General features: G+C 46.9%; 1 protein-coding gene across 1 annotated transcript in view; it reads right to left on the bottom strand.

Moving 5' to 3' along the window:
- LOC144763979 (vomeronasal type-2 receptor 26-like) overlaps positions 1–23,437 on the bottom strand; it is a 29,985-nt gene extending 6,548 nt beyond the window's left edge. Inside the window, exon 1 of the mRNA XM_078650085.1 lies at positions 23,272–23,437. Within this exon, the coding sequence (XP_078506211.1) occupies positions 23,272–23,437 (166 nt within the window). The remainder of the gene's footprint in view (positions 1–23,271) is intronic.
- Positions 23,438–24,165: the final 728 nt, after the last annotated feature.

The following is a 24,165-nucleotide window of genomic DNA, read 5'->3' as shown; positions in this document are numbered from 1 at the left end:
TGTGTGGATAATGGCGCTTCGAACTCCGAGTTTGTTGAAGCAGTCCCAGTGTGCTATCTTGTAGTTGTCTGGTGTTGCCAGGGTGTTGTCTGGAGCTGCTGCAGAGTCGAACCAGGTTTCAGTGAGGAAGACGGTGTCAGGGTAAGGCAGGCAATGGTGTCCCAGATCTCTGTGGTGTGCTTGCAGAATAATTGTGAATTGAGCAGGAGGCAGAGAGAAGTTGTTCTGAAGCTGTTTAGGTTGGCGTGGTTAGCACGGTCATGGTTGTTATGCGTACAGGTGCTTCGGTGCTGCAGGAGAACAGACAATACCTGCAAGCGAAGGGTCCTACAGTTGAACTTGGAGAAGTGTGGCAGCAGTTGCTTTTGCAGAGTGCTCGGTGTTCAGTGGTGATGTATCTTCGGGTGGTTGAAGAGCCAGGGTTCCTGGCACTGGGCGCGGTCCAGGCATGGATGGCACAGTAGGTCCTGAGTGGAGGGAGAGGCGCTGGGTGGGGGTGAGGCAGGCGGGTTTGTGTTGTAAACTTGTGGGAAGGAGTAGTGAAGTGAGAGAAAAAACAGCACACAGAGGGAAAACAAAAGGCTGTACTTAAGGAGGAAAACAAACAGCAAACAGCACAATCAGGCAGGAATCAGGCAAGAATAGCAGCCCGACAAGGCAAGAAGAGTCAAACAGTAGCAGGCACAGTTGGCAGGGGGCCTGCTCAATGGGGTCGAGTTGCAGCCTCTATTAAGTAGGTCCTAGGAGAAGGGGGGACACGGGGCAGGTGGGAATCGAGATGAAAAACAGCAGTAGGATCGGCGTAGTGAGAAAATGGCGCACAGTGGGAAAACAGAAGGCTAAGGAGAAAAACAAAGAGCAAACAGCAGAATGAGACAGGAATCAGGCAAAAATAGCTGCCAGGCAAAGCAGAGTCAAGCGGCAGGGGGACATGGTAACAAGTCCTGCTCAAAGGGGTTGAGTTACAGCCTCCATTAGGAAGGTCCTGGGAGGAGTGCTTAGCAGGGGGCGGGGCAGGAGGGAATCGCGATGCATGACAAAAAAATCAGCAGCAAAAGTATTGTAAAAAAATATCAAGAACACAAATATCAACTTTAAAAACTTTCTGGGCTATTCACAAAGATAACTTACACTTGTGAGTAATTTAAATTTGTACTTTACTCTTACACTTTTGAGTAACTTTACTACTTTTGTCTTTTCAAAAACCCTATGCGTGAAGTTACTCAAAAACATAGTCTTATACATCTCCATCACCTGAAAAAGTGGATTGAACCAAATTTCCAAGTGGCCAACCACTGGCACTGCAACCCCCTCTCACAGAAAATAATGGCGGTAGGGGCTTAAAAAAAACCCTAGGAAATAACATCAAATTAAACTAAATTATTTAAAATAGTTAAATAAATAAATTGGGTTATTTATTATGTACCAGGACAAGGGTGTTTCTGTAGTCCTGGTGCTATTGGATTTATCAGCAGCGTTCGATACTATATCACATAACATCTTGATTGGACGCTTAGAAGAGATTGGGCTGAAGAAGATGGCACTGGCATGGCTGAGGAGCTTTCTTTCTGAACGCACACAATGTGTAAACATGGGTGCGTATCGATCAGCAGAGGTTAAGATCACCAAGGGGTACCACAGGGCTCATGTTTGAGCCCTACTCTTTTCAACATCTATGTGGCCCCCTTGGCCAGGATCATGAGAGCTTTTGGTTTCAGCCCGGTGTCATAGGCTGACGATACTCAGCTTCTGCTTCCGTTCAAATCCCTTACTCCGGAGGTTAAACATTCTTTCTCCGATGGTATGAAGGCAGTCTCCCAGTGGATGTCCTCTAACTTTCTTCAATGTAATGTTGGGAAGACATAGGTCATGCTTTTTGGAGAGGCAAAGATGTTATGGGCACCAGACTGGTGGCCGTCAGATTTAGGCCTGGTTCCCGAACCAAAACAAGTGGGGAAGAATCTTGGGGTACTCCTAGATCAGGAATTATCTTTAAAACAGCATGGAAATGTTATAGTAAGATCCTGTTTCCATGTGATAGGGCACCTCCGTAAAGTATTCCCATTACTCCCCGACTCCACCAGAAAAACACTGGTACAGGCCTTAGTGCTTAGTCGACTTGACTATTGCAAGGACTATTGGCATCAGCCAATGAAGAAGTATTGGATAGACTTCAAGTGGTGCAGAACACCGCTGCTAGACTGGTCCTTAATGCACCGCCCAGATCCCCCTCCAAACCCCTTTTGGAAAACCTCCACTGGCTGTCTGTCCGCCAAAGAGTGAAATTTAAGATCTGTTGTGTGGTCCATAAGGGTCTACATGGACTTGAACCCTCCTATCTGGCAGATAAACTGGTCCCGTATGTCCCTACCCGTACCCTCAGGTCAAGCAACCAGCTGCTCCTCCGTGTGCCCATGATCAGAAGGGTCAGGCAGGGTGGTAAGGCCCTATCAGTGGTCGGCCCTACACTATGGAATAAGCTCCCTCTTCCGCTAAGGCAGTGTACAGATCATTTGACCTTTAGAAAAAGGTTGAACACTTTTCTATTCCGGGCTTAGTCCTGCTCTGAATTTTTCTGGTTAGGATTTCTTTATTGGATTGGCAGTTTCCCCCTATTGCTACTGGTGTTTTACTGGGTGCAGAGATACTCCTCCGGGAGTGGATTCAAGCGGGTTATAAACCCGCAAATAAATAAATAAAATAAATAAAATTAAAAATAAAACACATTTATAATTGAAATATATATGATTTTAACCCTGTTTAACTTAACATTGATATTTATTAAAATATATTTAAATACGTTTAATTTTATTCTATACATGTGGAGATCATTGGGCAGCTGCTGGGAGTGTCAGGTAGACCACTGCCAGCCCCTGTCTGGGCCGAGGGGGGCCACAGCATTCCAAGGCCCTGTCACCACCACAATGTAGATCCTGCCTTCCACCTCAAAACCAGTGTTGTTGGCAGGACAACCAGATCTTAGGCCAGGCAGCAAGTATAGAGGCCATGAGTTTTATCACCGGAGCTTCACTTCCAGGGCCATGGCCATATATGAGGAGTTGAAGGTTTCATCAGTACCCACCCTGTGTCTCTGTGTCTGCTCAACCGTTGACTCTTCTGGCATGAGGTGAGCAAGTAGATCATTAGTTGGGGATGATACTAGTCCGCCACAAGTAATATTGTTTCCAGTTAGGTCAAGTAAAGATTACAGTAATTTAGTGAACACAATTACACCAAAATGACAAAAATCCAATTAGGACTTGGACTAGTGTGACGTTTAATGCCAACCATGAGAAGAGTCTGGTGTCCCAGTCAGAGTTACCCTCACATTTAGAAGATTTCAGAGAAGGGAAAGTGATCAGCGTGGCAAGTCTGTAGGCTGGATCTGAAGGCCAACTTGTGAAGCATGCGTTGAGGAAGGTCAAGATTCAGGGAAACCGTTAACAAAGGAGGGAAAAGTCTGGATTTCTCATCCAGGAAGTTGACTACGTTGATAGGATGCTGCTCGGTGTATGGCTCAGAAAAGCTTTCTACTTTCAGACTTGGACTTTATCTGGAAGTAGGATTTACTCAGGAGGCCGAAGCTGCTGGCTGTAGCCAAGGAGGGTTTGACGTCATCAGGTGTCGGCTGGCATCAGTCCAACAGAAATGGATTTGCTGCTGCAGGGAAGAACATATCGGGAGCTACGGCAAAGTCAACCCTAAGGGCAATGCACGCTTTGTGGGCCATCTGGCAGGTTGGTACCAGTCCATCTACGGTTCTCCAAGCAAAGATTTAGCAAAGAGTTTTTAAAGGTAAAGTTTTAGGTATGGACAGGAATAGTACACCCTGTTGCCAGCCAAGGGTTTGAGGACCTCAGGAGCAGCGCTCGTGAGGCAGGACTCACTCCAACATAAGCCTTCAGCAGGGTCCAGGGCAGGCCCTGGTGAACCTGGTCAGCTGGGGGCTTTCAGGAGAATGGGGTTCTTGTAGCTTTGATAGAAACCATCGCAATGGACCGCACACCGCTAGCCCCTCCTCCGGATCGCCCCTAGGGACTCTGGTACATGGAGTTCTTGAGTGGTTCACCCATGTGGGTGCAAGTAGGTACTTGTTGAACTGATGATCTCTAGACCCAATACATGTCCCGGGTTTTTGGATATCGCCCGAGACATGGCTGGGGTTTCGGGATAACTTCCCTCATCAGTAGAGAAAATTGTTAGGGGTGGAAGAGAAGGCCACCAAACAACCGTCAATGGCCTCGATGACCGAACCGGCACGCAGGTGCGTCGTCCAGGAGCCCGTCGGCCCAAAGCTCAAGGGAGCCATATTGTGTTTAGTCATCAATGGAGCGCACACCGCTAGCCCCTCCTCCGGATCGCCCCTCAACTTCTTCTGTCTTCCACAAGTCCAGCAGGGTTTTGATGAGGGTGTCCAGGGATGTCACATTTATGCATGGCACTAGCTTGTGGGGGGTTGACTCTAAGCCCTTCCCTAATCAATAGTGAAAGTTTTTTCATGTGTAACCCTTTCCTACTTTTGCAGCAGTTCCTGTGTGCCACACTGTAAACAATCTCACAGTGCCACTCTCTACCTAAAACCATAATGGCAGAATCTTCCTACCCCTAAGCAGAGCTCCTCTGCCCTTTCTAGAAGCCAACAAAAGGCACACAGATGATGGCTAGAATCCAGAACAAATCAAATATTCTCCCCCATTCTTGAGATCCGGGTTAAATGAATCATTCTTTTGCTCACCATGCCACCTAGGTTTAGACCCAGCCATAGGCAAATCAGTCTTGACCCTGTCCCTTATGGGAACAGTCCATCCTGAACTGCCAGGCCAGGTCCTCCCTGGACCAGAAGCAAGCATGCAGGGACCGGTTTCGGGCATCATCCCTCATTAGCCAGGCTAGCTTGAATCCAGTGGCACAGTGAGCCCAGGACCCATATCTGGGCATACCCCACGCACTTAAAGGCGAGAAAGCAAAAGACACACAAATGATGGACAGAATGCAGAGCAAATCAATCATTCACCCCCAGTCTTGAGATCTGGGTTAAATCCATCATTCTCTTGCTCACCATGCCATCCAAGTTTAGACCCAGCCATATGCAAATCAGTCTTGACCCTGTGCCTCATGGGAACAGTCCAGCCAGAACTGCCAAGCCTGGTCTTCCCTGGACCAGAAGCACGCATCCTGGGACCAGTTTTGGGGTATAACCTCATATCAGCCAAGCTAGCATGAATCCAGTAGCACAGTGAGCCCAGGACCCACATCAGGGCATACCCGGCTCACTGGATTCAAGCTAGCTTGGCTGATGAGGGGTGTTACCCAGAAACTGGTCCCAGGATGCTTGATTCCGGTCCACGGAAGACCTGGCTTGGAAGTTCGGGCTGGACTATACCCATGAGGCACAGGGTCAAGACTGATTTGCATATAGCTTGGTCAGAACTGGGGTGGCAGAGTGAGCTAAAGAATGATGATGGATTCAACTCAGATCTATGACTGGGGGTAAGTGTCTGAAACGTTTCAGCACTCCTTCCATCATCTCCTTGTGTTTGCTTTGTTCGCTCTAAGTTGGCAGGGTATGCCCAGACGTGGGTCTCTTGCTCACTTTGTCACTGGATTCAAGCTGGCTTGGCTGATGAGGGATGTTACCCCAAAACCGGTCCCAGGATGCTTATTTCCGGTCTAGGGAAGACCTGGCTTGGCAGTTTGGGCTGACTGTGCCCATGAGGCACAGGGTCAAGACTGCTATGCATATTGCTGGGTCTGAACTGGGGTGGCGAAGTGAGCTAAAAAACAATGATGGATTCACCCAGATCTGTGACTAGGGGTGAGTGTCTGAAAAGTTTCAACACTCTGGGCATCATCTCCTTGTGTTTGCTTTGTTCACCCTAATTTTGCAGGGTATGCCCAGACGTGGGGCCCTTGCTCACTTTGCCACTGGATTGGCAAATGAGGGATGTTACCTCAAAACTGGTCCCAGGATGCTTGTTTCTGGTCCAGGGAAGATCTGGTTGGAATTTCGGGCTGGACTGTACCCATGAGGCATAGGGTTAAGACTGATTTGCCGTAAGGCTGATGCGGCTGTTATTATCTTACAAACTGCGAACTTTCTACTGCTGCTTATGCCTTATGTTCTTGTTGATTTTAATGGTGATTTTATCTCTGATCCTTAAGGTGCCTCTATTTACTTGTTCAGCCAACTCCACGCTGCAGGTTACTTATCTTTTGTGCAATTACCCCGGCCATCTCAGTCACGGCTGGGTTTACTTGTGGGAAGGATTCTTGGAAGATCAGTGGCCCGGTTCCAACCCTGATCTACCGCGGCTAGTGGCGATTGTGCAGAGGGCGTGTTCCAATGGCTTCTGATTCTCCCTCACTTCCGGGGCAGACAGGTAATTCCAGGTGGTGCGCGGGCTAGTTTTCCAGCTGCACCTCCTACTTAGCCTGATGCCAGAGTGGGCGCGCACACTGAGCACACCGTCGGCGCGCCAAAGGCAAGCCCATCTGCGCCCGTCTGTGTCTGGACCACGCCAAGCACCAGAACTCCTGTACGTTTTCACATCGAAGCAAGATCTATGATTAAATACTCAGGGGAGGAACTACTCTAATAAAGCTGATATAAAATCCCCCTGCACTCTAAAAGACCTGCAAAGTGAGCCTAAGCATTGCCAGCACTGTAAATTGCATCTTAGCTTCACTAAAGCGAATGTTTCAAACCCACAGCACAAACAATCACAACAAGGAATTAGTGAGGTATTCTACGCTATGCTGATCAACACACGGTCCCTGCCAAAACATAACACTAATTTTGCAGAAATTATGGGCTCATATAAACTCAATCTGGCATTTGTTACAGAAACATGAGCGGACAAATCCTCCGATCCTGATCTGGCTTTAGCAATCCCAGCAGAATATTACATCATTAGAGCCGACAGAGCAAACAAGTGCGGGGGGACTAGCAATTATCTTTAGAGACAGTTTGCAAGTTGCAGGAACCTCAGCTGGAAGTTAACCAGACTGTGAAGCACTATCCTTTCAGATTGCGCTAAGTAAAAACCATACACTAAAGTGCCTTCTTTTATATAGGCCTCCTAGGGCAAGAACCTCCTTTGTGAGTGCCATTAGCCCTTTTTTAGAATCCAGTATAGATGCATCTGAATATACCACAGTTGGAGACTTCAACTATCATCTAGAAAAACAGGCGGATCAGGATACAGCCTCACTGGTCGATACGAAGGCCAGCTTTTCCTTGGCTCAGATCATCAGGCACGATACTCATATTGCAGGGCACACCATAGACTGTATTTTTTACTTCAAATCCATAACTTAAAGTTTCTGGAGTGTTATCCGTCCCGTGGTCAGACCATAAAGCCATACAGTTTACAATAAACACGGATCAATACATTCCAAGATCTTCAAAGCCACCAGTCTCAGTAAATTGCCGGGACTGGGCTAACATCAATCCCCTCACTCTACAAGCGACCCTACTCCGCACAAAGCCAGACCTTTATTTTTAAGGTTTTATATAGCGCTAGCTCCACCCAAGGGTATCAGAGCGCTTTACATAACAGGGGTAATACACAGGAAAGCAGCAAAACAAGTTCCATTTTTTGTTAGATACAAGTTAGAGGAACCATTTAGAGTACATAGTGTGAGGATTACAAGTCATATACGCAGAACGTCAATTACAAGAAACAAAAATGTCATACTATATAGCTATTTTACAGTGTGCAAGGAGGACTCAAAAAAGCAGCAAAGCGATGTAGGAAACAAATATACAGAGAGGAGAGCAGGGGGCTACATTCCCCAATATTTAGTGAGGAAGTGTAATTTAAGGTTTCTTTTAAAGTTGGCATAGGAGGGGTTGCAGCGAAGGTCTTTGGGGAGGTTGTTCCAGATAGTTGGGGCCTTGCCAGAGAAGGAGCGGGATTGAGAGGAGCTTTTTTTGAGGAGAGGGGGTATGAGTTGGTGCTTCTCAGAGTTCGGGTGCAGCCAGCTTTTTTCAGTTTAGTTGATAGGTAGGATGTAGTCTTCCGATAGAGGGCTTTGTGTGTGATACAGGCAATTTTGTAGGAGGATCTACCTTCAATGGGGAGCCATTTGAGGGCCTTGAGGGCGGGTGAGATGTGGTTGAAACGCTTACAGTTTGTAGTGAGTCTGGCTGTGAGGTTGGGGACGGATTTGATGGGGGCAAGGTGGATTTTGGGGGTACCAGAGAGAAGGGCATTTCCGTAGTTGATTTTGGAAAGGACCAGTGATTGGGTAATAACTTTGAGGTCTTCAGCTGGAATAAAGGGTTTGATTTCTTTGAGATGCCGGAGTGTGAAAAGTGCACTTTTTGCTGTGTTTTTAATGTGGAAGTTAAGAGTAAGATTATTGTTGATGGTGATGCCAAGAGATTTGACAGATTCTGCGAGGGAGAGAGGGCAGTTAAGGGCATTGAGATCCGCAATCCATGATTGAATGGGGAGAGGGTTATTCTTGGGCGAGAAGAGGATAATCTCAGTTTTGTTAGGGTTGAGTTTAAGATGGTTGCTGTGGAACCAGGTTTGGATCTTGGTTAGTGCTGAGTTGAGGTGTAGGATGTCAGATTGGGTTTTTACTTTATAGTACAGTTGATTGTCATCAGCGTACAGATGGTAATTGATTTTGGCTTGTTTGAGTATCAAGGTGAGGGGTTCCATAAAGAGGTTGAACAGAGCAGGAGAGAGGATGGATCCTTGCGGTACACCAAGGGAGACAGGAGTTGGGCAAGATAGGGAGTTTTGAATTTTAATTTGTTGTGTTCTGTGTTGGAAGGAGAGGTGAACCAGTTAAGGACAGTGCCATTCAGGCCAAAGCAATCCTTAAGTATATTGAGTAAGGTCGGGTGGTACACCGTGTCAAAAGCAGCGGTGAGGTCTAGAAAGATGAGTAGGTAAGTCTCTCCCTTGTCCAGGGCAAGGTGTATGTCATCGACTATGTTGAGCAGCGCAGTTTCCGTGCTACAACATTTGCGGAAGCCAGATTGAAGGGGGTCAAGTAGGTTGAATGTGTTAATGTGTTCGTCCAGTTGAAGTAAGGCGCACTTTTCGAGAGCTTTGGAGAGGAGGGGAAGGTTGGAGATGGGGCGGAGGTTGTTGGGGTCAGTAGGATCGGCTTTAGGATTTTTGGGAATAGGGGTGATTTGTCAGAGTTTAAGGGAGGGAGGAACTTTCCCTGTTGAGAGGTGGTCCAGTAGGGGACAATGATGTGTTTGAGACCTTGGACAAGTGAGGAGGGGAGAGGGTTTTTAGTGTGTGCAGATGGTTTGAGATGTGATAGGATGTTGTAGACTTCCCGTTCAGAAACGGAGTGGAAAGTAAGCCGAGAGGCGTTGTTTTTAAGCGGAGTGATAGTAGGGGGGGTTCCGGGGGGGCAAGAGAGGTGAGGATGGGTGAGGGTGATGTGGGAGATTTCAAGGGCGTGGGATTAGGTGTAGTATCCTGGGGGGGGGGTTGAGGGTTGGACGAGGGTTGGGTATTAAGGAAAGCACGGTCGATTTTGGCAATTTGTTCGGCGAAAAAGCTGGCAATTTCTTCACACTTGTTAATAGAGGCCACTGGGTTGGGTGGTGCAGGGGAGGTTTGGTTTCTAAAAATGTTGAACAGTTCTCTGGGTCTGTTTTTGGCATGTGAGCGTTGAAGGCGGAAGAAAGAAGCTTTTTCAGAGAAGAAGTGTTTTTTGTAAGAGGATCTGGCAGTTCTAAGGAGAGCAAGGTGGGCAGGTGTAGGGTTTAGTCTCCATGTTCTTTCCGCTAATCTGAGTGAGCGTCTCTCTCTATTAAGGTAGAGGGTAAACCATGATTTGGAGGGGTTGTTTTTTAGCGTTTTACTTTTCAGCGGGGCAAGCTCGTCTAAGACCTCTGCGACAGTTTTGTTAAAGTGTTCCGTGAGTTCATTTGGATTTGAAGAGGGGGGGTGAGGATGAGATGGGATTGGAGTTTCAGTTCAGGGGTGCCGGGAGGGATTTGCTTAAGATTTCTGCTCATGATAATAGTTTTGTTGTTTTTGATAGGAACAGGTGGGGTTGGAGGGGAGATTGTGAACAGAATGAGATGGTGGTCAGACCAGTCGATAGGGATAATATTGGTTAAGGATGTCATGTCAGGGTTGGTGATGATGGCATCAAGAATGGCTCATTTGGCGTGGGTAGGGGAGTGGCAGAGTTGCTTGAGGTCACTAATCGCAAGAAGGTTATTGAGAAGGTTGATTGTGGGGTCATCCGGTTCATTCCAGTGCAGGTTAAGATCTCCTAGGAAGATATCTTTGGAGTTGGAGAGTAGAGATTTAGTTAGAAGGTCTGAAAGTTCTTCGGCAAAAGGAAGGGATTCACCAGGAGGGTGATAGATATTATGAAGCCATAATGGGGGGAGCTTTTCATTTTAAGTTCGGCTCCTAAGTATTCAAAGGTTGAACAGTCGTTGTTGGTGATTGGGGAGAGTTGAAGTTCTGTTTTAAAAATTATTGCTAGTCCTCCACCTATTCGTACAGGTCTGTCTTTTCTGAGAATAGAGTAGCCGGGGGGGCGAGAAGGTCAAGGATGGGCGTGGAGTGGTCTTTGAGCCAGGTTTCGGTGAGGAATGTGATGTCGGTATCTTCATTAAGAACGGTTTCAGAGATTTCGTTTGCATGCCGGACGGCCGAGCGGCAATTCACAAGCATGCAGTTGAGGGGTTTAGGGTTGTTGCTAGTGACATGGAGTAGTTGAACGGAGGTGAGTTGCGGGGGGGGTCTGTGGGAGTTGGGATAGTCGGGGCTTCTGTTCATCCCCAGGATAACAGGGATCTTGGAGTGAGGGGGAGGCATATCTTTAGGCGAGGGTTTGTTAGTGTAAGTGTTGCAGAGTACGGAGTGATCGTGGTCAGAGTAGGTATTCAAGGTTCGAGGGGGTCTGTGGGAGCAGGGTAGGAGAGGCGTTGTTGACCAATGTTTGAGGTATGGACGTTTTCGAGGGTTGGCGCAAGGAGCAGGTGGCCAGGTGGGGCTGGCTGTGAGTTTGTCGGATTTGACGTGATTAAAGTCTTTCCTGAGTAGGGTAAGTTCATCCACCAAGGTAGAGAGATTGAAGTCAATGTTACAAAGTGCTTGGTTGAGGATGGATAGGAGGGAGTTGGGCGTGATTGGAATGGAGGGGGAGTAGGGGACGGATTGGTTAGGGTGGGATGGATTACCGCTAGGGGATAGTGGTACTCCAGGAGGGTTTGCCGACGGGAGTTCAGTGTTAGTATGAGGATTTGGGAAGGCCAGGGGAGGGGGTGGGATGTGGACCAGAATTGGGAGGATGGGATGGGCAGGATGGCAGGTGGACTGGTAGGGAGAGGGGAGGAAAGGGGGAGATGAGCGGGGGGAGTGTGAGGGTGAGGGGGGATGTGGTAGTGGCGTAATGATTGGGGGTAAAGTTTGTGGAGGAAGGAGCCGGGGAAAGGGGGGCTATGGACGTTATGGGGCAGTTTGGAGGGGGAGGAGGGATGCTAGGGAGGAGAAAGGGAATTGGAGGTGGGCTGTCATTAGGGATCAAGGGAATTTGGTGGAGTGTCGTAGGGGATAGGAGGGGTCCGGGTTCAAGGAGGGAGGTAGGATAGGGGAAAAGGGGATAGAAGTGCCCTTACGGATGGGAAAGTCCAGGGGGAGTAGGGTTTGTCCCAAAGAGGCGGTGGAGAGCAGGGAGGGGTCATGAGTGGGAGCAGGTGTGGGGCTGGGGGAGCGGATTGAAACAGGGAAGGGTTCGCGAGGGGGGAAGTCATTAGGGAGGGGGTTATGAGTTGGGGCGGCTATGTCCTGGGGGTGAGGAGTCTGTCGAAGAGAGGCGGTGGAGGGCTGGTAGGTGGCATGCAGGGGTGCGGGGAGGGGGGAGCGGATCACAACATGGGAGGGTTAAAGAGGGAGGATGTTGTTAGGGAGGGGGTTTGGCATTGTGGAGGCGGTGGGGAGCAGGGAGGTGTTGGGGGATTGAGAGGATGATGGGGGAGGTGTGGGTAGTGATAGCTGGACAGAGAGAGTGGTTCTCTGATAAGCTAAGAGTACAAAAACAAACCTGTAGAAGGGCTGAAAGAGAATGGAGAGCAAACAACGACCCCATAGAAAACCTAAGTATGCACAAAATCTTTGGCAGACTATAAGAAACTGATATTGGAAGAAAAAAGCAAATACTTCAGGCAAGAAATTCTAGCAAGGAGCTCTTTTCAACAGTTAAACGATTAGCTAAATTAGCTGAGAAAACTGGGATGGAAAGCAGTGCTGAATTCTGCAACACACTAGGACAGTCGTTCAGGGACAAAGTTGAGACGGTGTATCAGTCCTTCAGGGACCGCGTGGATTCCATCCCCGAGACCACTACAGCGGTTACAGACTCTCTTCTTACCAATTCACCTCTCTCCTTTTCCCCACCTACATTAGAACAGGTCATTCAGGTGGTAAAAACATCTAAATCAGGGGCCCCTGTGGACCACTGTCCTCCCAAAATACTGCACCTGTTTCCTGAAATACTAAGTTAACAATTGGCCATAGTATTCTATGGGATAATTCAGTCAGATGCCTGGAAAATAGCTTAAATCGTTCCACTCTCAAAAAAATCAAACCTTGACCCCACTGATCCCAGCAGCTATTGACCCATCTCCAGACTACCATTTCCGGCCAATTGCTGGAGAATATGCTAAATGCACAACTCACTGCATTTATTACCTCCAGGGACCTCCTAGATCCTTCACAGTATTGGTTCTGGGAGGGGCACTGATCTGAGACAGCCCTGGTCATGGCTGTAGAAGAAATTAGAGCAATAAAGGACACGGGGGCAAAGCCGCCTTGATTCTGTTAGATTTAACAGTGGCCTTTGACACTGTGAACCATGAAATACTAGCCAGCATGCTATCTGAGCTGGGGATCAGAGTCACCGTCCTTACGCTGCTGATATCTTTTCTTGCCGATAGGACCTTTTCAATAGAAATCAGAGTCTTTTAAACTTCCTTGTGGTGTGCCACAGGGCTCATCCTTGAGCCCCACACTCTTCAATGTATATGCGGCCCCCTGGCCTGTATCATTAGGCAGTTTGGGTTCTCAGTGGTCTCCTATGCTGATGACACCCAGTTAGTGGTATCAGTCTCAGGCAACATTGAGGAGACAGCTGACCGTTTCAATAGCTACATGACACAGGCAAACCTATGGTTCTAGTCCAACTGCCTAAAACTTAACGGTGGAAAGACAGAGGTCCTGGTATTAGGCTCTGATTCATCCTTCTGGTCACCTAGATGGTTGTCCACCAGCCTGGGCAACTGCCGAGGCCCAGTGCCTAAGGTAAAAAATCTAGGATTTAATTTTGACAACCCGATTCCTTAAAACACTGGTTACAGCATTAGCCTTGTCCAAGATGGACTACGGCAATGCCCTGTATATGGGGATCCAATCTCAACATCAACAAAGGTTGCAGCGGCTACAAAACGCGGCAGCCAGATTGGTATTGGATATCCCTAGGTTCCAGCCAGTCTCCCATGGTTTAAGAACCCTTCACTGGCTCCCAGTGGACAAGAGTATTACGTTTAAATCCCAATGCCTAGCCTTCAAGGCACTACATGGCTCGGGTCTTCAATTCCTGAGGACTCATTTGAAATGGTATGCACCGTTTAGATGTCTGAGATCTGCACACAATAAACTCCTGCAAACACCCAGGTTCAAGAAAGCACGCTGGGGCGGAAGAAGCTTTCAATTCAGGACAGCAAAAACTTGGAACTTACTCCCGGTAGCCATGAAGAGCAGCGCTACGCTGCTATTCTTCATAAAGGTGCAAAAACTAGGCTCTTTTCCAATTAACGTGATATGTACACTATACTGGCAACCATACTTGGCCAACTAGTCTGTGGCACCAAGACGCCCTTGGGCATTCGTGTGCTTTATGAATTTATAAATCAAATCATAAATGTAGAAATCAAATATAGCTAGGACTGAACTGAGGTGGCAAAGTGAGCTAAAGAACGATGATGGATTCAACCCAGATCTGTGACTGCGGGTTAGTGCCTGAAAAGTTTCAGTGCTCGGTCTATCATTTCTTTGTTTTTGCATTCATGAGATGTGGCCATGCAAATGGGCAATGTCTCCTCTGTAGTCCTTCAAAACTGGTTCTGGGAGCAGCTCCTCTCTCATTGGACTGATGCCTGGCTGGCTACATGTGCAAAGAAGGAGGCAGGCCAAGGAGGTTACAGGAGGCCTGTAGCAGAGGAGGCACAGTGGTACCTACAGGCTGAGAGGGGTTTGGAGGCCAGTCAGTATCCAATGCATTTTAGTAGGTGCCCGGGGACTTGGAGATCCACAGGGAAACTCCTGTCTGGTGGTAAGGTGTTCTGTGAGGTAAGTAAAGTCCACATTTGTAAAGCGCACAATCACCCGTAAGGGTCTCTAGGCGCTGGGGGCCGTCGGGAAGATTAAGCGAGCTATTGCCCAGAGTCACATGGTGCTGGGCTAACCTGTCGCTGGAGCCGGGGATCGAACCGTGGTCCCCAGATTCCAGCGTCAGTCGCCCTGGCCGCGGCGCCACAATTTGAATGGAGCCAACAATTTCCTCTTCCACTGCAGAGGTAGAGGCTGCTGAGATGGCAACTTGCAGCAACATTTGCTTTTCTTCTGAGACGCTACGCAGTTCTTCTCTCATGGATGGAATGGCATCATTGTCAGTCTGTTTATTTCCGAATGCTACAAAGGAATGGAAATGGTAGCTTTAACTTTGTCTTCAAAAAACGTTTTAAGGCACCTGCAAACAGGTGTCATTTTCAACTTATGACACTGGACTGGATGCCTCACCATTTCCTAAAGCCACACACTAAAAAAAACCTAAGTGCCCATTGTTAAACTTTATGGCTTGTGTAAGCCTTATTTACATGTACAAAACCACATTTCTAATTTCAAAAAGTTGGTTTTGTTCCTGTAAATCAAATTACTTCAATACGCATTTCTGTGGCAGCAATTCTATAAACATATGTGGGGAATGGGTGGGTGCCGTGTGGGTGTTACATGGTTGGCATGTTCTGTCAGTTTGTCAGAACCCACAACACGTTTCTGGGTATTCACATACTCATGACCGAGCTCTTTCTGTCTTGAGCAAGGTTGTAAATGTACTCCTGTAAAGGGAAAATTGAATGCATTTCCAGGGTTGAAAGGGGAAAGGAACCCCCTCCTAAATTGGTGAAAATGGAGGGAAAGGAGTTCTTCTACAGGGAAAATATTTACTTTAGGAAAAAAAACAAATTGTCAAGTCCTTTTTTGCTAACGATTTTCCAGTGTAAAACTATACACTTAGATATTATCATATGAAAAAATAAAATTCACAGATTTCTTTCTTTTTTAGGTCGCGCTTTTGAGACCTCTTGTATATACTTTAGTATATACTTTAGTATATATACATTAGTATAAACTTATATGTGTATGTATTTTGTGGGTTCTGGAGGTCAGCCCTAAGACTTGTCTGCTTCCGCTTAGGGACTTTTTTCTGTTCAACTGCTCATATGTAACTGTCTTGATAGAAAAAGACCAGCAGAGGTCAGTAAAATACCAGAATTGCTTTCTGCTGAGGGACTTTCTTTTTTTAATTTTTCTGGAAACTGCCTCTATTTAACTTTCTTGATAGAAAACAACAAGCATAGGTCAGTACAATACCAAAATCACTTTAGCATTCTATAGATTCCAGTCCATAGATATTGTCCTAACGAGCACCAGTAGACAGTGATATGACCACCGAAGGCCCAGCTTTTATATTAATAAAAGAGCTTTGGGCTATACCATTTACCGCTGAAAGGCAATATTTCTCTCCATGTGTTCCCATACCTGGCGTGTCAAGCAGTTTGGTGCTTACTTTCCCTCCATGTTAAAGAACAGTAGATGTTTCAGCACCCAGGATAATTTGCTGCATAGCTAAATACATACAAGGTCCCAAAAGCGAGACCGATTACATTGTAAATGCTTGATTCTCTCTGGTATAAGTGGGTGAAAAAACAGTTCACATGATGAAATAACAAACATGTTGTAGTTAAAATTATTGTCCATAACGAGATAGAAGAGACAAAGTTACTGTTACCAGACTTTTTTGAATAGATGGTCTTGAGTTATTTTCTGAAAGCTAAGAGTAGTGTTCAGAGGCACAGTTGGAAAATGGTGTCCATAGCATTTTCAAAGGCATGCCTTGATAAACATTTTTCAGTTTCAAGTGGGTGAAGTTGGAAACCTTCAGACTGCAGATTTCAGACTTCTTTGATGAATCAGACCCTCAATTGCTAAATCTGTTTTCCTCTCCTTTACCCTCCTAGATTCGGCATTCAGCCCTTGCATAAGATGCAGCTCTCCAACAATAGTGTCCAAGCTGCCCAGCTTGAGGAAAACTTCACTTTTATTATTATTATCTAAAGAACGGAAGGAAGAGATCTTAAGCTCAATTGCACAGACTAAGAAAAGTGTGGGATCTCTGTGTGCATTGGACAGTATCTCACTGCTGTCAATAGCATCCTTTTACGAGCACAGTCCCTCGTATTATACAAAGGTGGATGGAGGTGGCCACTACGCACCACCAATGGGGTTGACTGCCAGCTTCTTTTTTCATAGGCAGAGTTCAGTTGCATACTGGCACCCTCCATCTAGACAAACCGGGTGCTACAGTGTGTTGGTCTGGCCTCACCACTCACCTGAAAATCCAGGAAATCAACAGGAGCGATGACTATTCCCTAACCCCCTCTGAATACCTCTCAGAAACACTAATTGTTAAGACAGTGGTCCTGGCAAATATTCAAGGGGGGGAAAGGGTTATGGGGACGAGAGAGAGAGACAGAGAAAAATGCTCTACTTGAATCTGCTGTCTGGATCCTGCTATCTGGGCCGGCCAGGGTGGTGTGTGCTGAATCGTTAACGTCTGTTGTTCTAGAGAAGAAATAAAACAACATAAATATTTTCCTATCACTTGTTATTTGTTCATTACTTCTATAAACTTACCTTATTACTATTCACCTTTTTCTGCTCTCTGCCAAGTTCCCTTGGGCTTTATTTTCTAGTTATTTTCTTTCTTGTGCATTCTTTTATATTGGTGGAATTCTATACATTCTCCACTCAAAACAAGAACAAATAAATTGGTGTAGGGTACAGAAAACAACTCGAGTTGAATCGAATGTATGCTAGTTATAACTAAGTATTTGTTTTACCTTTATCTTTTAAGCTGCACTGAAGTGCCCAATGTTTATTTAAAGAAACAGTCCAGAAACCTTCTTCTTAATTTATACTAACTTCACGATGTGTATCAGCTCTTAACAATAATGACACATTATTATTCTAATTTCTCAAGATTTGTAAGCAGCAGTCCAAAGTCTCATTTACTTAGTGAAATCATAGCGTGACGGTGCGCTTCTTAACATAGTCCAAAGTCTCAATTTGCATCAGAAATCTAAGCGTGACCAAGTGCTTCTTAACCCCTTCCATGCTGCCGCGATTCTGCTCCTGTGCTGAAGATTTCAGCGCGGGTGCAGTCATGACGGCCCCCAGCCGTCATCAGCACACGAGCACTGTAGTGCATGACGGCTGGGGCCGTCATCAGCATGCAAGGGTTTAAACAAAAAGAAAACACGTGTTTAAAAATAAAAGCTCGGAAACCCTGTATGGAATGCTTTCCAATTAAGGGACTTAGCTGACTATGAAACTGTTGTCCTGCGCCGAGATCATTTTTAGGTCTCGCACCTGGCGATACAGCGCGAAAGCGCTGTCGTCCGCGAGACCTAATGTTGTCAACTCAAAAGGGAGACATGAGATGGGCACGCGCAGCATGCCGGAATAGGATCAGGTTGCGCGCGTGAACAAGCGCTCCATTGCTCGCGCTATTCATCTCCTGTCTCCCTTAATGCGGGGTGAGTCAGTGGCACATGGAATAGCCATTGTATTTAAAAGCGCCCTATGAAGTGGTGGCCCGGCCTCTACTTTCAGGAAAGGAAATAACTGCAAGCCACACGCAATTGTACATTACAGTTAAGCTCCCACTGTGGCTAAAAAGCAATCACAGGCTGGTGAGGCGCGGCGCTCACAGGCACTGCAGTGCCGTCAGTCACCCGCCTTGGTCGCCCCCCGGTAGCTCTTCTCAGGCAGGCAGGCTCCTCGGGCGTGCAGCATGGTGTGCAGGGGCTGCTTTTTTGTTGCTTTGGCGACCCCCTCCCACAGCCTCGCGAGCCGCGCAGCACTTCTCCAGCACAGCGGCGAAACCCACATGGTCTGTGACTGCCAGCCACCCCCCCACCTTAACATGCAGAATAGTTACACATTTAACAGACCAACAACAGAATTTCTTTGGAAGGCAGGGGGTCTCGAGCCCGAGACCCCCGGACGTATTTATTAAAATATGAAACAAAATTAAAATTTTAATAAAATAACATTTTCATAAATATTAAATGCAAACTTCAGAACATTAGATTTACATCCATTTTGGACAGGTATGATGGGCTAACCTTAACAAATGTCTAAAACAGCGTGGTTCCTAACCGAATCTAACATCCTGATATTAAATTTGCATTCTAATATTTTCTGGTCCTACGGCAAGGTCGCTAACCGGTGTCAGATCCTTTCTCCAGCTACGCCCTCACGTCCGAGATGCGCATGCGCATGCGCAACAAGGGCCCGTTTTACCCGCGTGCGCTCCGTGAACTCCATTTAAACCATAACAGAAGGGCCCTTACACTCGCGCCCCTTGATGACGTCATAGTGTATGTGAGGGGTGGCTACCAGCCTGAGGAAAGCGTGACTCCCTCCCCCGCACCCTTCTAAGCGATGGATATCCTGCCCCTGAAGTTCTGGGAGAGACCAGTGGCCCCTCCCCCTGGGCGGCCCCTTTCGTGAATGGGACCGCCCCCACCAAAGGACCCTAAATTGCTGCTCACCGATTATGACCTTACCGCCAGACCCACATAATAAATACTACATTATTAATCTAAGAGGAAAAAAGGCCTAAGGGAAAAGGGTTAATGTAACCGCAAGACATACCCAGAAAACATATACATACCAACATTGCCTGTAAACGTGGAAAAAAGGCCTAAGGAGGAAAACTTCATTCTTACAACATTGCATAGCATTACACCGTATACCTACCAGTGTCCTTTCCAAGACAAGATTCTGCTACCAGGGATGGAGGGTGGGGAAAATTAACGGCCCCTACAGCGGGGCGAGGAGCGAGCCTGGGGAGCGCGGGCACAAAGAGGCCGCTTCCCGCCCTCCCCAGGCTCTTAACCCCTCCTATGTCGTGGTCCCGCCCTCGTGGCCCGGAAGCGCAAACCTGCTTCCGGGGCGAAGGGCGGGACGCACAAACCAACCAGGACAGGCAGAAAGGGGGGGGCCGGGCCCAGCGATGTGTGCGTGGGGGCCGATCGGCCCCCACTTTCCTCATGCGCCGCAGAGCACGCCGATGTGCATGCTCACGGCGTGCCTTTCACTTTCACTTGTTTTTTTTTTATCCATTTCACGGCGAAGCGCTGACGTCTTGTTTAATTCTGACAGCAGCTCTACCTGTGAGTTGTGCCTTTATGTGGATTGCTCATTCTGTTAGGCTGGTTTCATAAATTATCTTAAGAGGAGGGTAAAAAGAAGCATTTTTTGGCATCAGCTTAAAATCAAAATCCCTCCTCATGAAAAGTTACATTGACCGTTCTATTTAATTTTTCTTTTAGAACAATTAATGTAAAAAAGAATTTCCTCCTTGCCCATGCCCTACCATCTCAAACATTATAGGATTTATTTGAAGGGGGCGTGACTATGCAAGATGGCGGAGCAGATGTGCTAGAGAACAGCGCCCTCACACCACGCTGCCATCCTGCTCCATCCTGATCTTAAAGGAGGTTACTAGTCCTATCTGGCACAAGGCCATATTAGAAAAGTCTCTCCCGGAAGAAGTGAGGTGCTGTGTGACTGAGCAGCTACCTGAAGAGGGAGGTCGTTGGAGCCCCAGAGGAGGGGACGTGGCAGTGTGCTTGGTCCTATGCGGCATGAGGGCCTAGAGTGAAACCGGGTCACTAACCGGACCCGGGTTGTGTACATACTGGCAGCTGATAAGAGAACACAGGCCACTTGGTGGCCTGAGGAATCGAGGTATGGTTTGGCTGTTCGGCAGAAGGAGGTACAGCCAGGCTGCTGGCCTGCAGCGGACTTTGCTCGGAGATGCTGAAGCCCCAGGGGAGAATTCACCACCGCACGCAGAGGCATCCCGAGTGGCAAGATGACCTCGGGCTGTGTGGAGACGGCGAGCCCCGGCGCTCATGAGGGTCAGGACACTGGCTGCTTAAAGAACTGCAGCGGAGCTCTGGAAGAGGGGCCAGCGCAGCAGACGGTCAAGGTAGGAGCTGGCGCGCCGATCTCTGAGGTCTCACCTGTGTTCTAGATGTTGTGACGCCTGCGGACAAAAGAGAAAAATCCCCTGCCTGAATTGTGAGTGACTGCTCTGTTACTGACTGCAGTCATTTGAGGTGAAGAACACTGAACACATCGGATTGCATGGCATGGGGGGCGCACTGAGTGGCAGGAGGAGCAGCCTGCAACCCTGGACCACTGTATGTCCATGCTGAACCCCCTCACTCCCCAACTCCCACGCCCCCCAACCTGGACTGGTGCAGAAACCCATGGCCCAGTGGTCTTTCAGGTAAGTTTAGGACCACTATCTCCCTATCAAAGTAGTGCCTGGATTAGGTGATTCCAGGGAGATGCGGAGATGTTTCTGTTCAAAAGCCAGTCACTCTCTCGAAGACCCTCATGTAGGATGCACCTCCCTGTACCCAGGCCTGGTTCCTATGGGCTTTATCTTTTCTACTCTCCACACCTCACCCTTTTTTCTCTGTCTCACCTTCCTTTCTTCCAACTTCACCCTCCTTTCTCTCCACTTCAACTTGCTGCCCCACCCACTTCACCCTTCCACCGACTCAATTACAATAACTTTTATTTAAGTATTAATTATTTAAAAAAGTTAAAAGCCATTGTTATTTGTAATATCAATACATCTCAGTCACATAAATACAACACATATTGCATTACAAATGCTATAGGTGTCACGTTTGCAAAAGTTATAACTATTGGCATTGTCATACACAATGCCAATAACTCAAATTTTAATGCTGCGAGACTTATTGCATTGTAAATGCTTGTTTCCTTTTGCCGTGCAGTACTTAGAAATCCAATGCCTGAACAGCTGATCTGCCACAACACAGCAACTCCTCATCTGTTCCTTCCTGTCTGGATGCCAATGAAGTCAAGCGCGTGATCTGGGCTGACTTCTATTTATAGTTCAGCCCTGGGCGTTGCCGGTCACGTTTTACCAAGGGTGACTGCAACGAGTACTCGAGATCTTTTGGGCACAACCAACAACACATTTTATTTATTTCTCATGCCCCTTGTTATCAAAAGAAAAATACTAAGAGAAAAACATAAACATAAATCCTGACCTTTATAAACAATGATGCCCAAGCCCTATGCACCTTCTGAAGGATGTACAACGTTATCCGACACACAGATGAAAACTTACATGGCACCAAAAGGCTTTACATGATTAAAACGTTTCCCTGACATCAGCAGGCAAAGGCAAAGAGAACAAGACACTAAGTTGGTAGTAATGTGTTGATTCCTGACACAGTGAAATAGTAAAGGCAGACCAAAGCACAACACCACCTTGGTTTAAACAACCCCGATACATGTTGAATTAAAAAAACAAGCATAACAACACACGCTGCATTCAATGATGAGTGTTAGACCAGACTAGACCTAACATCCTTGGTTTGGTCTTTACCAAATATCTTGCCTTCCCCCTCCTTATTGTCTGGGTTTTGTTTTTGTTGGCATTAGGACTCTGTGCACTGCAAACCAGTACTAAAGTGCTTGTGCTCTTTACTTTGAATATGGTAAAATTGGCTCACACTCAATCGGCACAATTAATTTACTTATAAGTCACTAGTAAAGTGGTACTACAGGTAACCAGGGCCTGTAAAGGAAATGCTTCCAGCAGACCTGCAACAAGTATTGTGCCACTCACTTAGGTAGCCCTTTAAAATATGTCACAGGCCTGCCATTGCAGCCTGTGTGCAGTTTTAAACTGCCAATTCGACCTGGCAAAATAAACGTTTTCCTGCCTAAATCTTCCCTTTAAATACATGTCACCCCTAAGGGAGGCTCAAAACAGCCCATAGGGCAGAGTGGATTGTATTTTAAAGGTATGGCATGTGGTTTAAAAGTTTACCACTCCTGTTAGTCAAAAACTACCAAATTAGTTTCTTACTACTGTGAAGCCTCCCTCTCACATATGATAACATTGGGTCACCATATTACATTTAATACGTGCTAACAGTTGATTCTAAACAAGTAGAAATGTCATGTTTGGTCTCAAAAGAATTATAATCTAACATCCTCTTAATAATTGTAATTGTGAAGTTTATAAAGCGCATGGTTACACTTACCAGTGTCCCCCCGCGCTGAATAAACCGCTGAGGAACCTGTCCTGGCCTGTTCCTGTGAGGCGCCCAACTCCTGGGCACCCCCCTGGTGAAGCCAGGCATCCTTAGCGATTAGGGCCGATGTGGAGACTAAGAAAGCTATTGCCCAGAGTTGCAGCGTGGGACCCCATGATTAGAGTAGGCACCGTGCCGAGAATTATCGGGTCCGCGGACATTTGAGGTCAAGACCCTGCCGCGACGGGAATTGAACCCTGGTCCAGGGCCAGACCTCTGCATCAGGGTCTGCCGCTCTAATCAGTGAGCCACACTCCTCCACAAGTAATGGTAAAGTCGAATTTTATGTCACAATACTAGCAATGCCGCTTTTAGAAAGTTGCCATTTTCTTGACCTTACCTTTTGGTGCAGGCAACATGTGTCCTGAATTCCAAGGCAGTCTATTCTTCCCAGACAGTTAGACAATGGGGGACTAGATGTTGGCAGGATGGGCAATCCTGCTAGGATGGGTGAGTTGCAGGGTGAGTGAGACTGAGCTGTTCCCTGCCCCACATATATTTCAAAGGTCTGTCTCCAGCATGCTCACAAAGGAACCTGTCACCAGCCTACTGTTTCCATAGACCAGTTGGAGCCTGGGCAGGGGAAGGAAGGAAAGTTTGAGGACCATGTGTGGTGGTAGCCTAGAAGTTCCCCCCACTTCAAAGGCTGGCACAAGGTATAAATATTGGACCATCAGTCCAAACTCCCCAGTATGCTCCTGGACTTACAGAGGACCCCCAGAAGGAATGCTGTCGAAACCTAAAAATGGCGTGAGAAGTGACAGGAGACCGGAACCTACCTGCTTGCCAATTCTCCCAAGGTGCATAGCTGGTTGGCCTGACTTTATGGTAGCTCCCACTATGTTCTTCTCTGCCAAGTCCTCTTCGACGGGACCTCTTGGAAAGGGTAGTCAGGCTCATGGAGCCCTCTTTGGCTACATCCTTCAACTTCATCATACTTAACATTTTCGTCTTCCAAAAAAGTGACAAAGTTGTAAGGTACAAATGTTCACTGAGACTTTATCCAGCGCCTGCCTGACGATGACGCCTATTTCTCAAACGCAATCAGCTGCGTTGCCCTGCCGAACTTTACTTTCTGATGACATTTTCTTCAAAATTTCTTCTAGGTCCGAAGGTAAGCCAAGACCGGGCCCAATCTACTCGTGTAGTCAAGCCACGCTACATTGCTGTCAGCATTACTTTTGCCTTTGCCTCGGTTTTGTGGGACTAAATGCCAGTGTTTGGCGCTTTGATCTTTTAGGTGCTATTTTTCTCTTAAAAATCGAAAAATTCATACCTCTAGTTCTACTGATTGGTTTTTATGCATTTTGGTGTGATTTTATTTATTAAATTTTACTTTATTTTTCTAAATTGGTGTGCAATTTTTCTTGTGTTGCATTTTCACTTTATTACTGTTGTGTGCTGCATAAATTCTTAACAAAGTGCACCAAATAAGTCTGACTGTTTTTGTGCCACACTACCAGATGGTTAAGAACAGCTTAATCCTATAACTTTAGTGGTTCACCCTGACGAATACTGTGGTTGTTGTTTGGGAAGGATTTACACCCCCTTCAATCAATAAAAACAATTTCTTACAATGGGTATATGGAAATCAGTGGTTCCGGGGCGTGGCTTGCAGCCAAAGAAGATGGCCACAGCTTAGGTGAGCTTCGGATCCCCGGAGAGACAGTCAT

Source organism: Lissotriton helveticus, chromosome 1_1 (assembly GCF_964261635.1).
Source record: "Lissotriton helveticus chromosome 1_1, aLisHel1.1, whole genome shotgun sequence".
NCBI classification, from domain to species: Eukaryota; Metazoa; Chordata; class Amphibia; order Caudata; family Salamandridae; genus Lissotriton; species Lissotriton helveticus.
The sequence above is the reverse complement of the archived record's forward strand: the minus strand, read 5'-3'. Positions and strand labels throughout refer to the sequence as shown.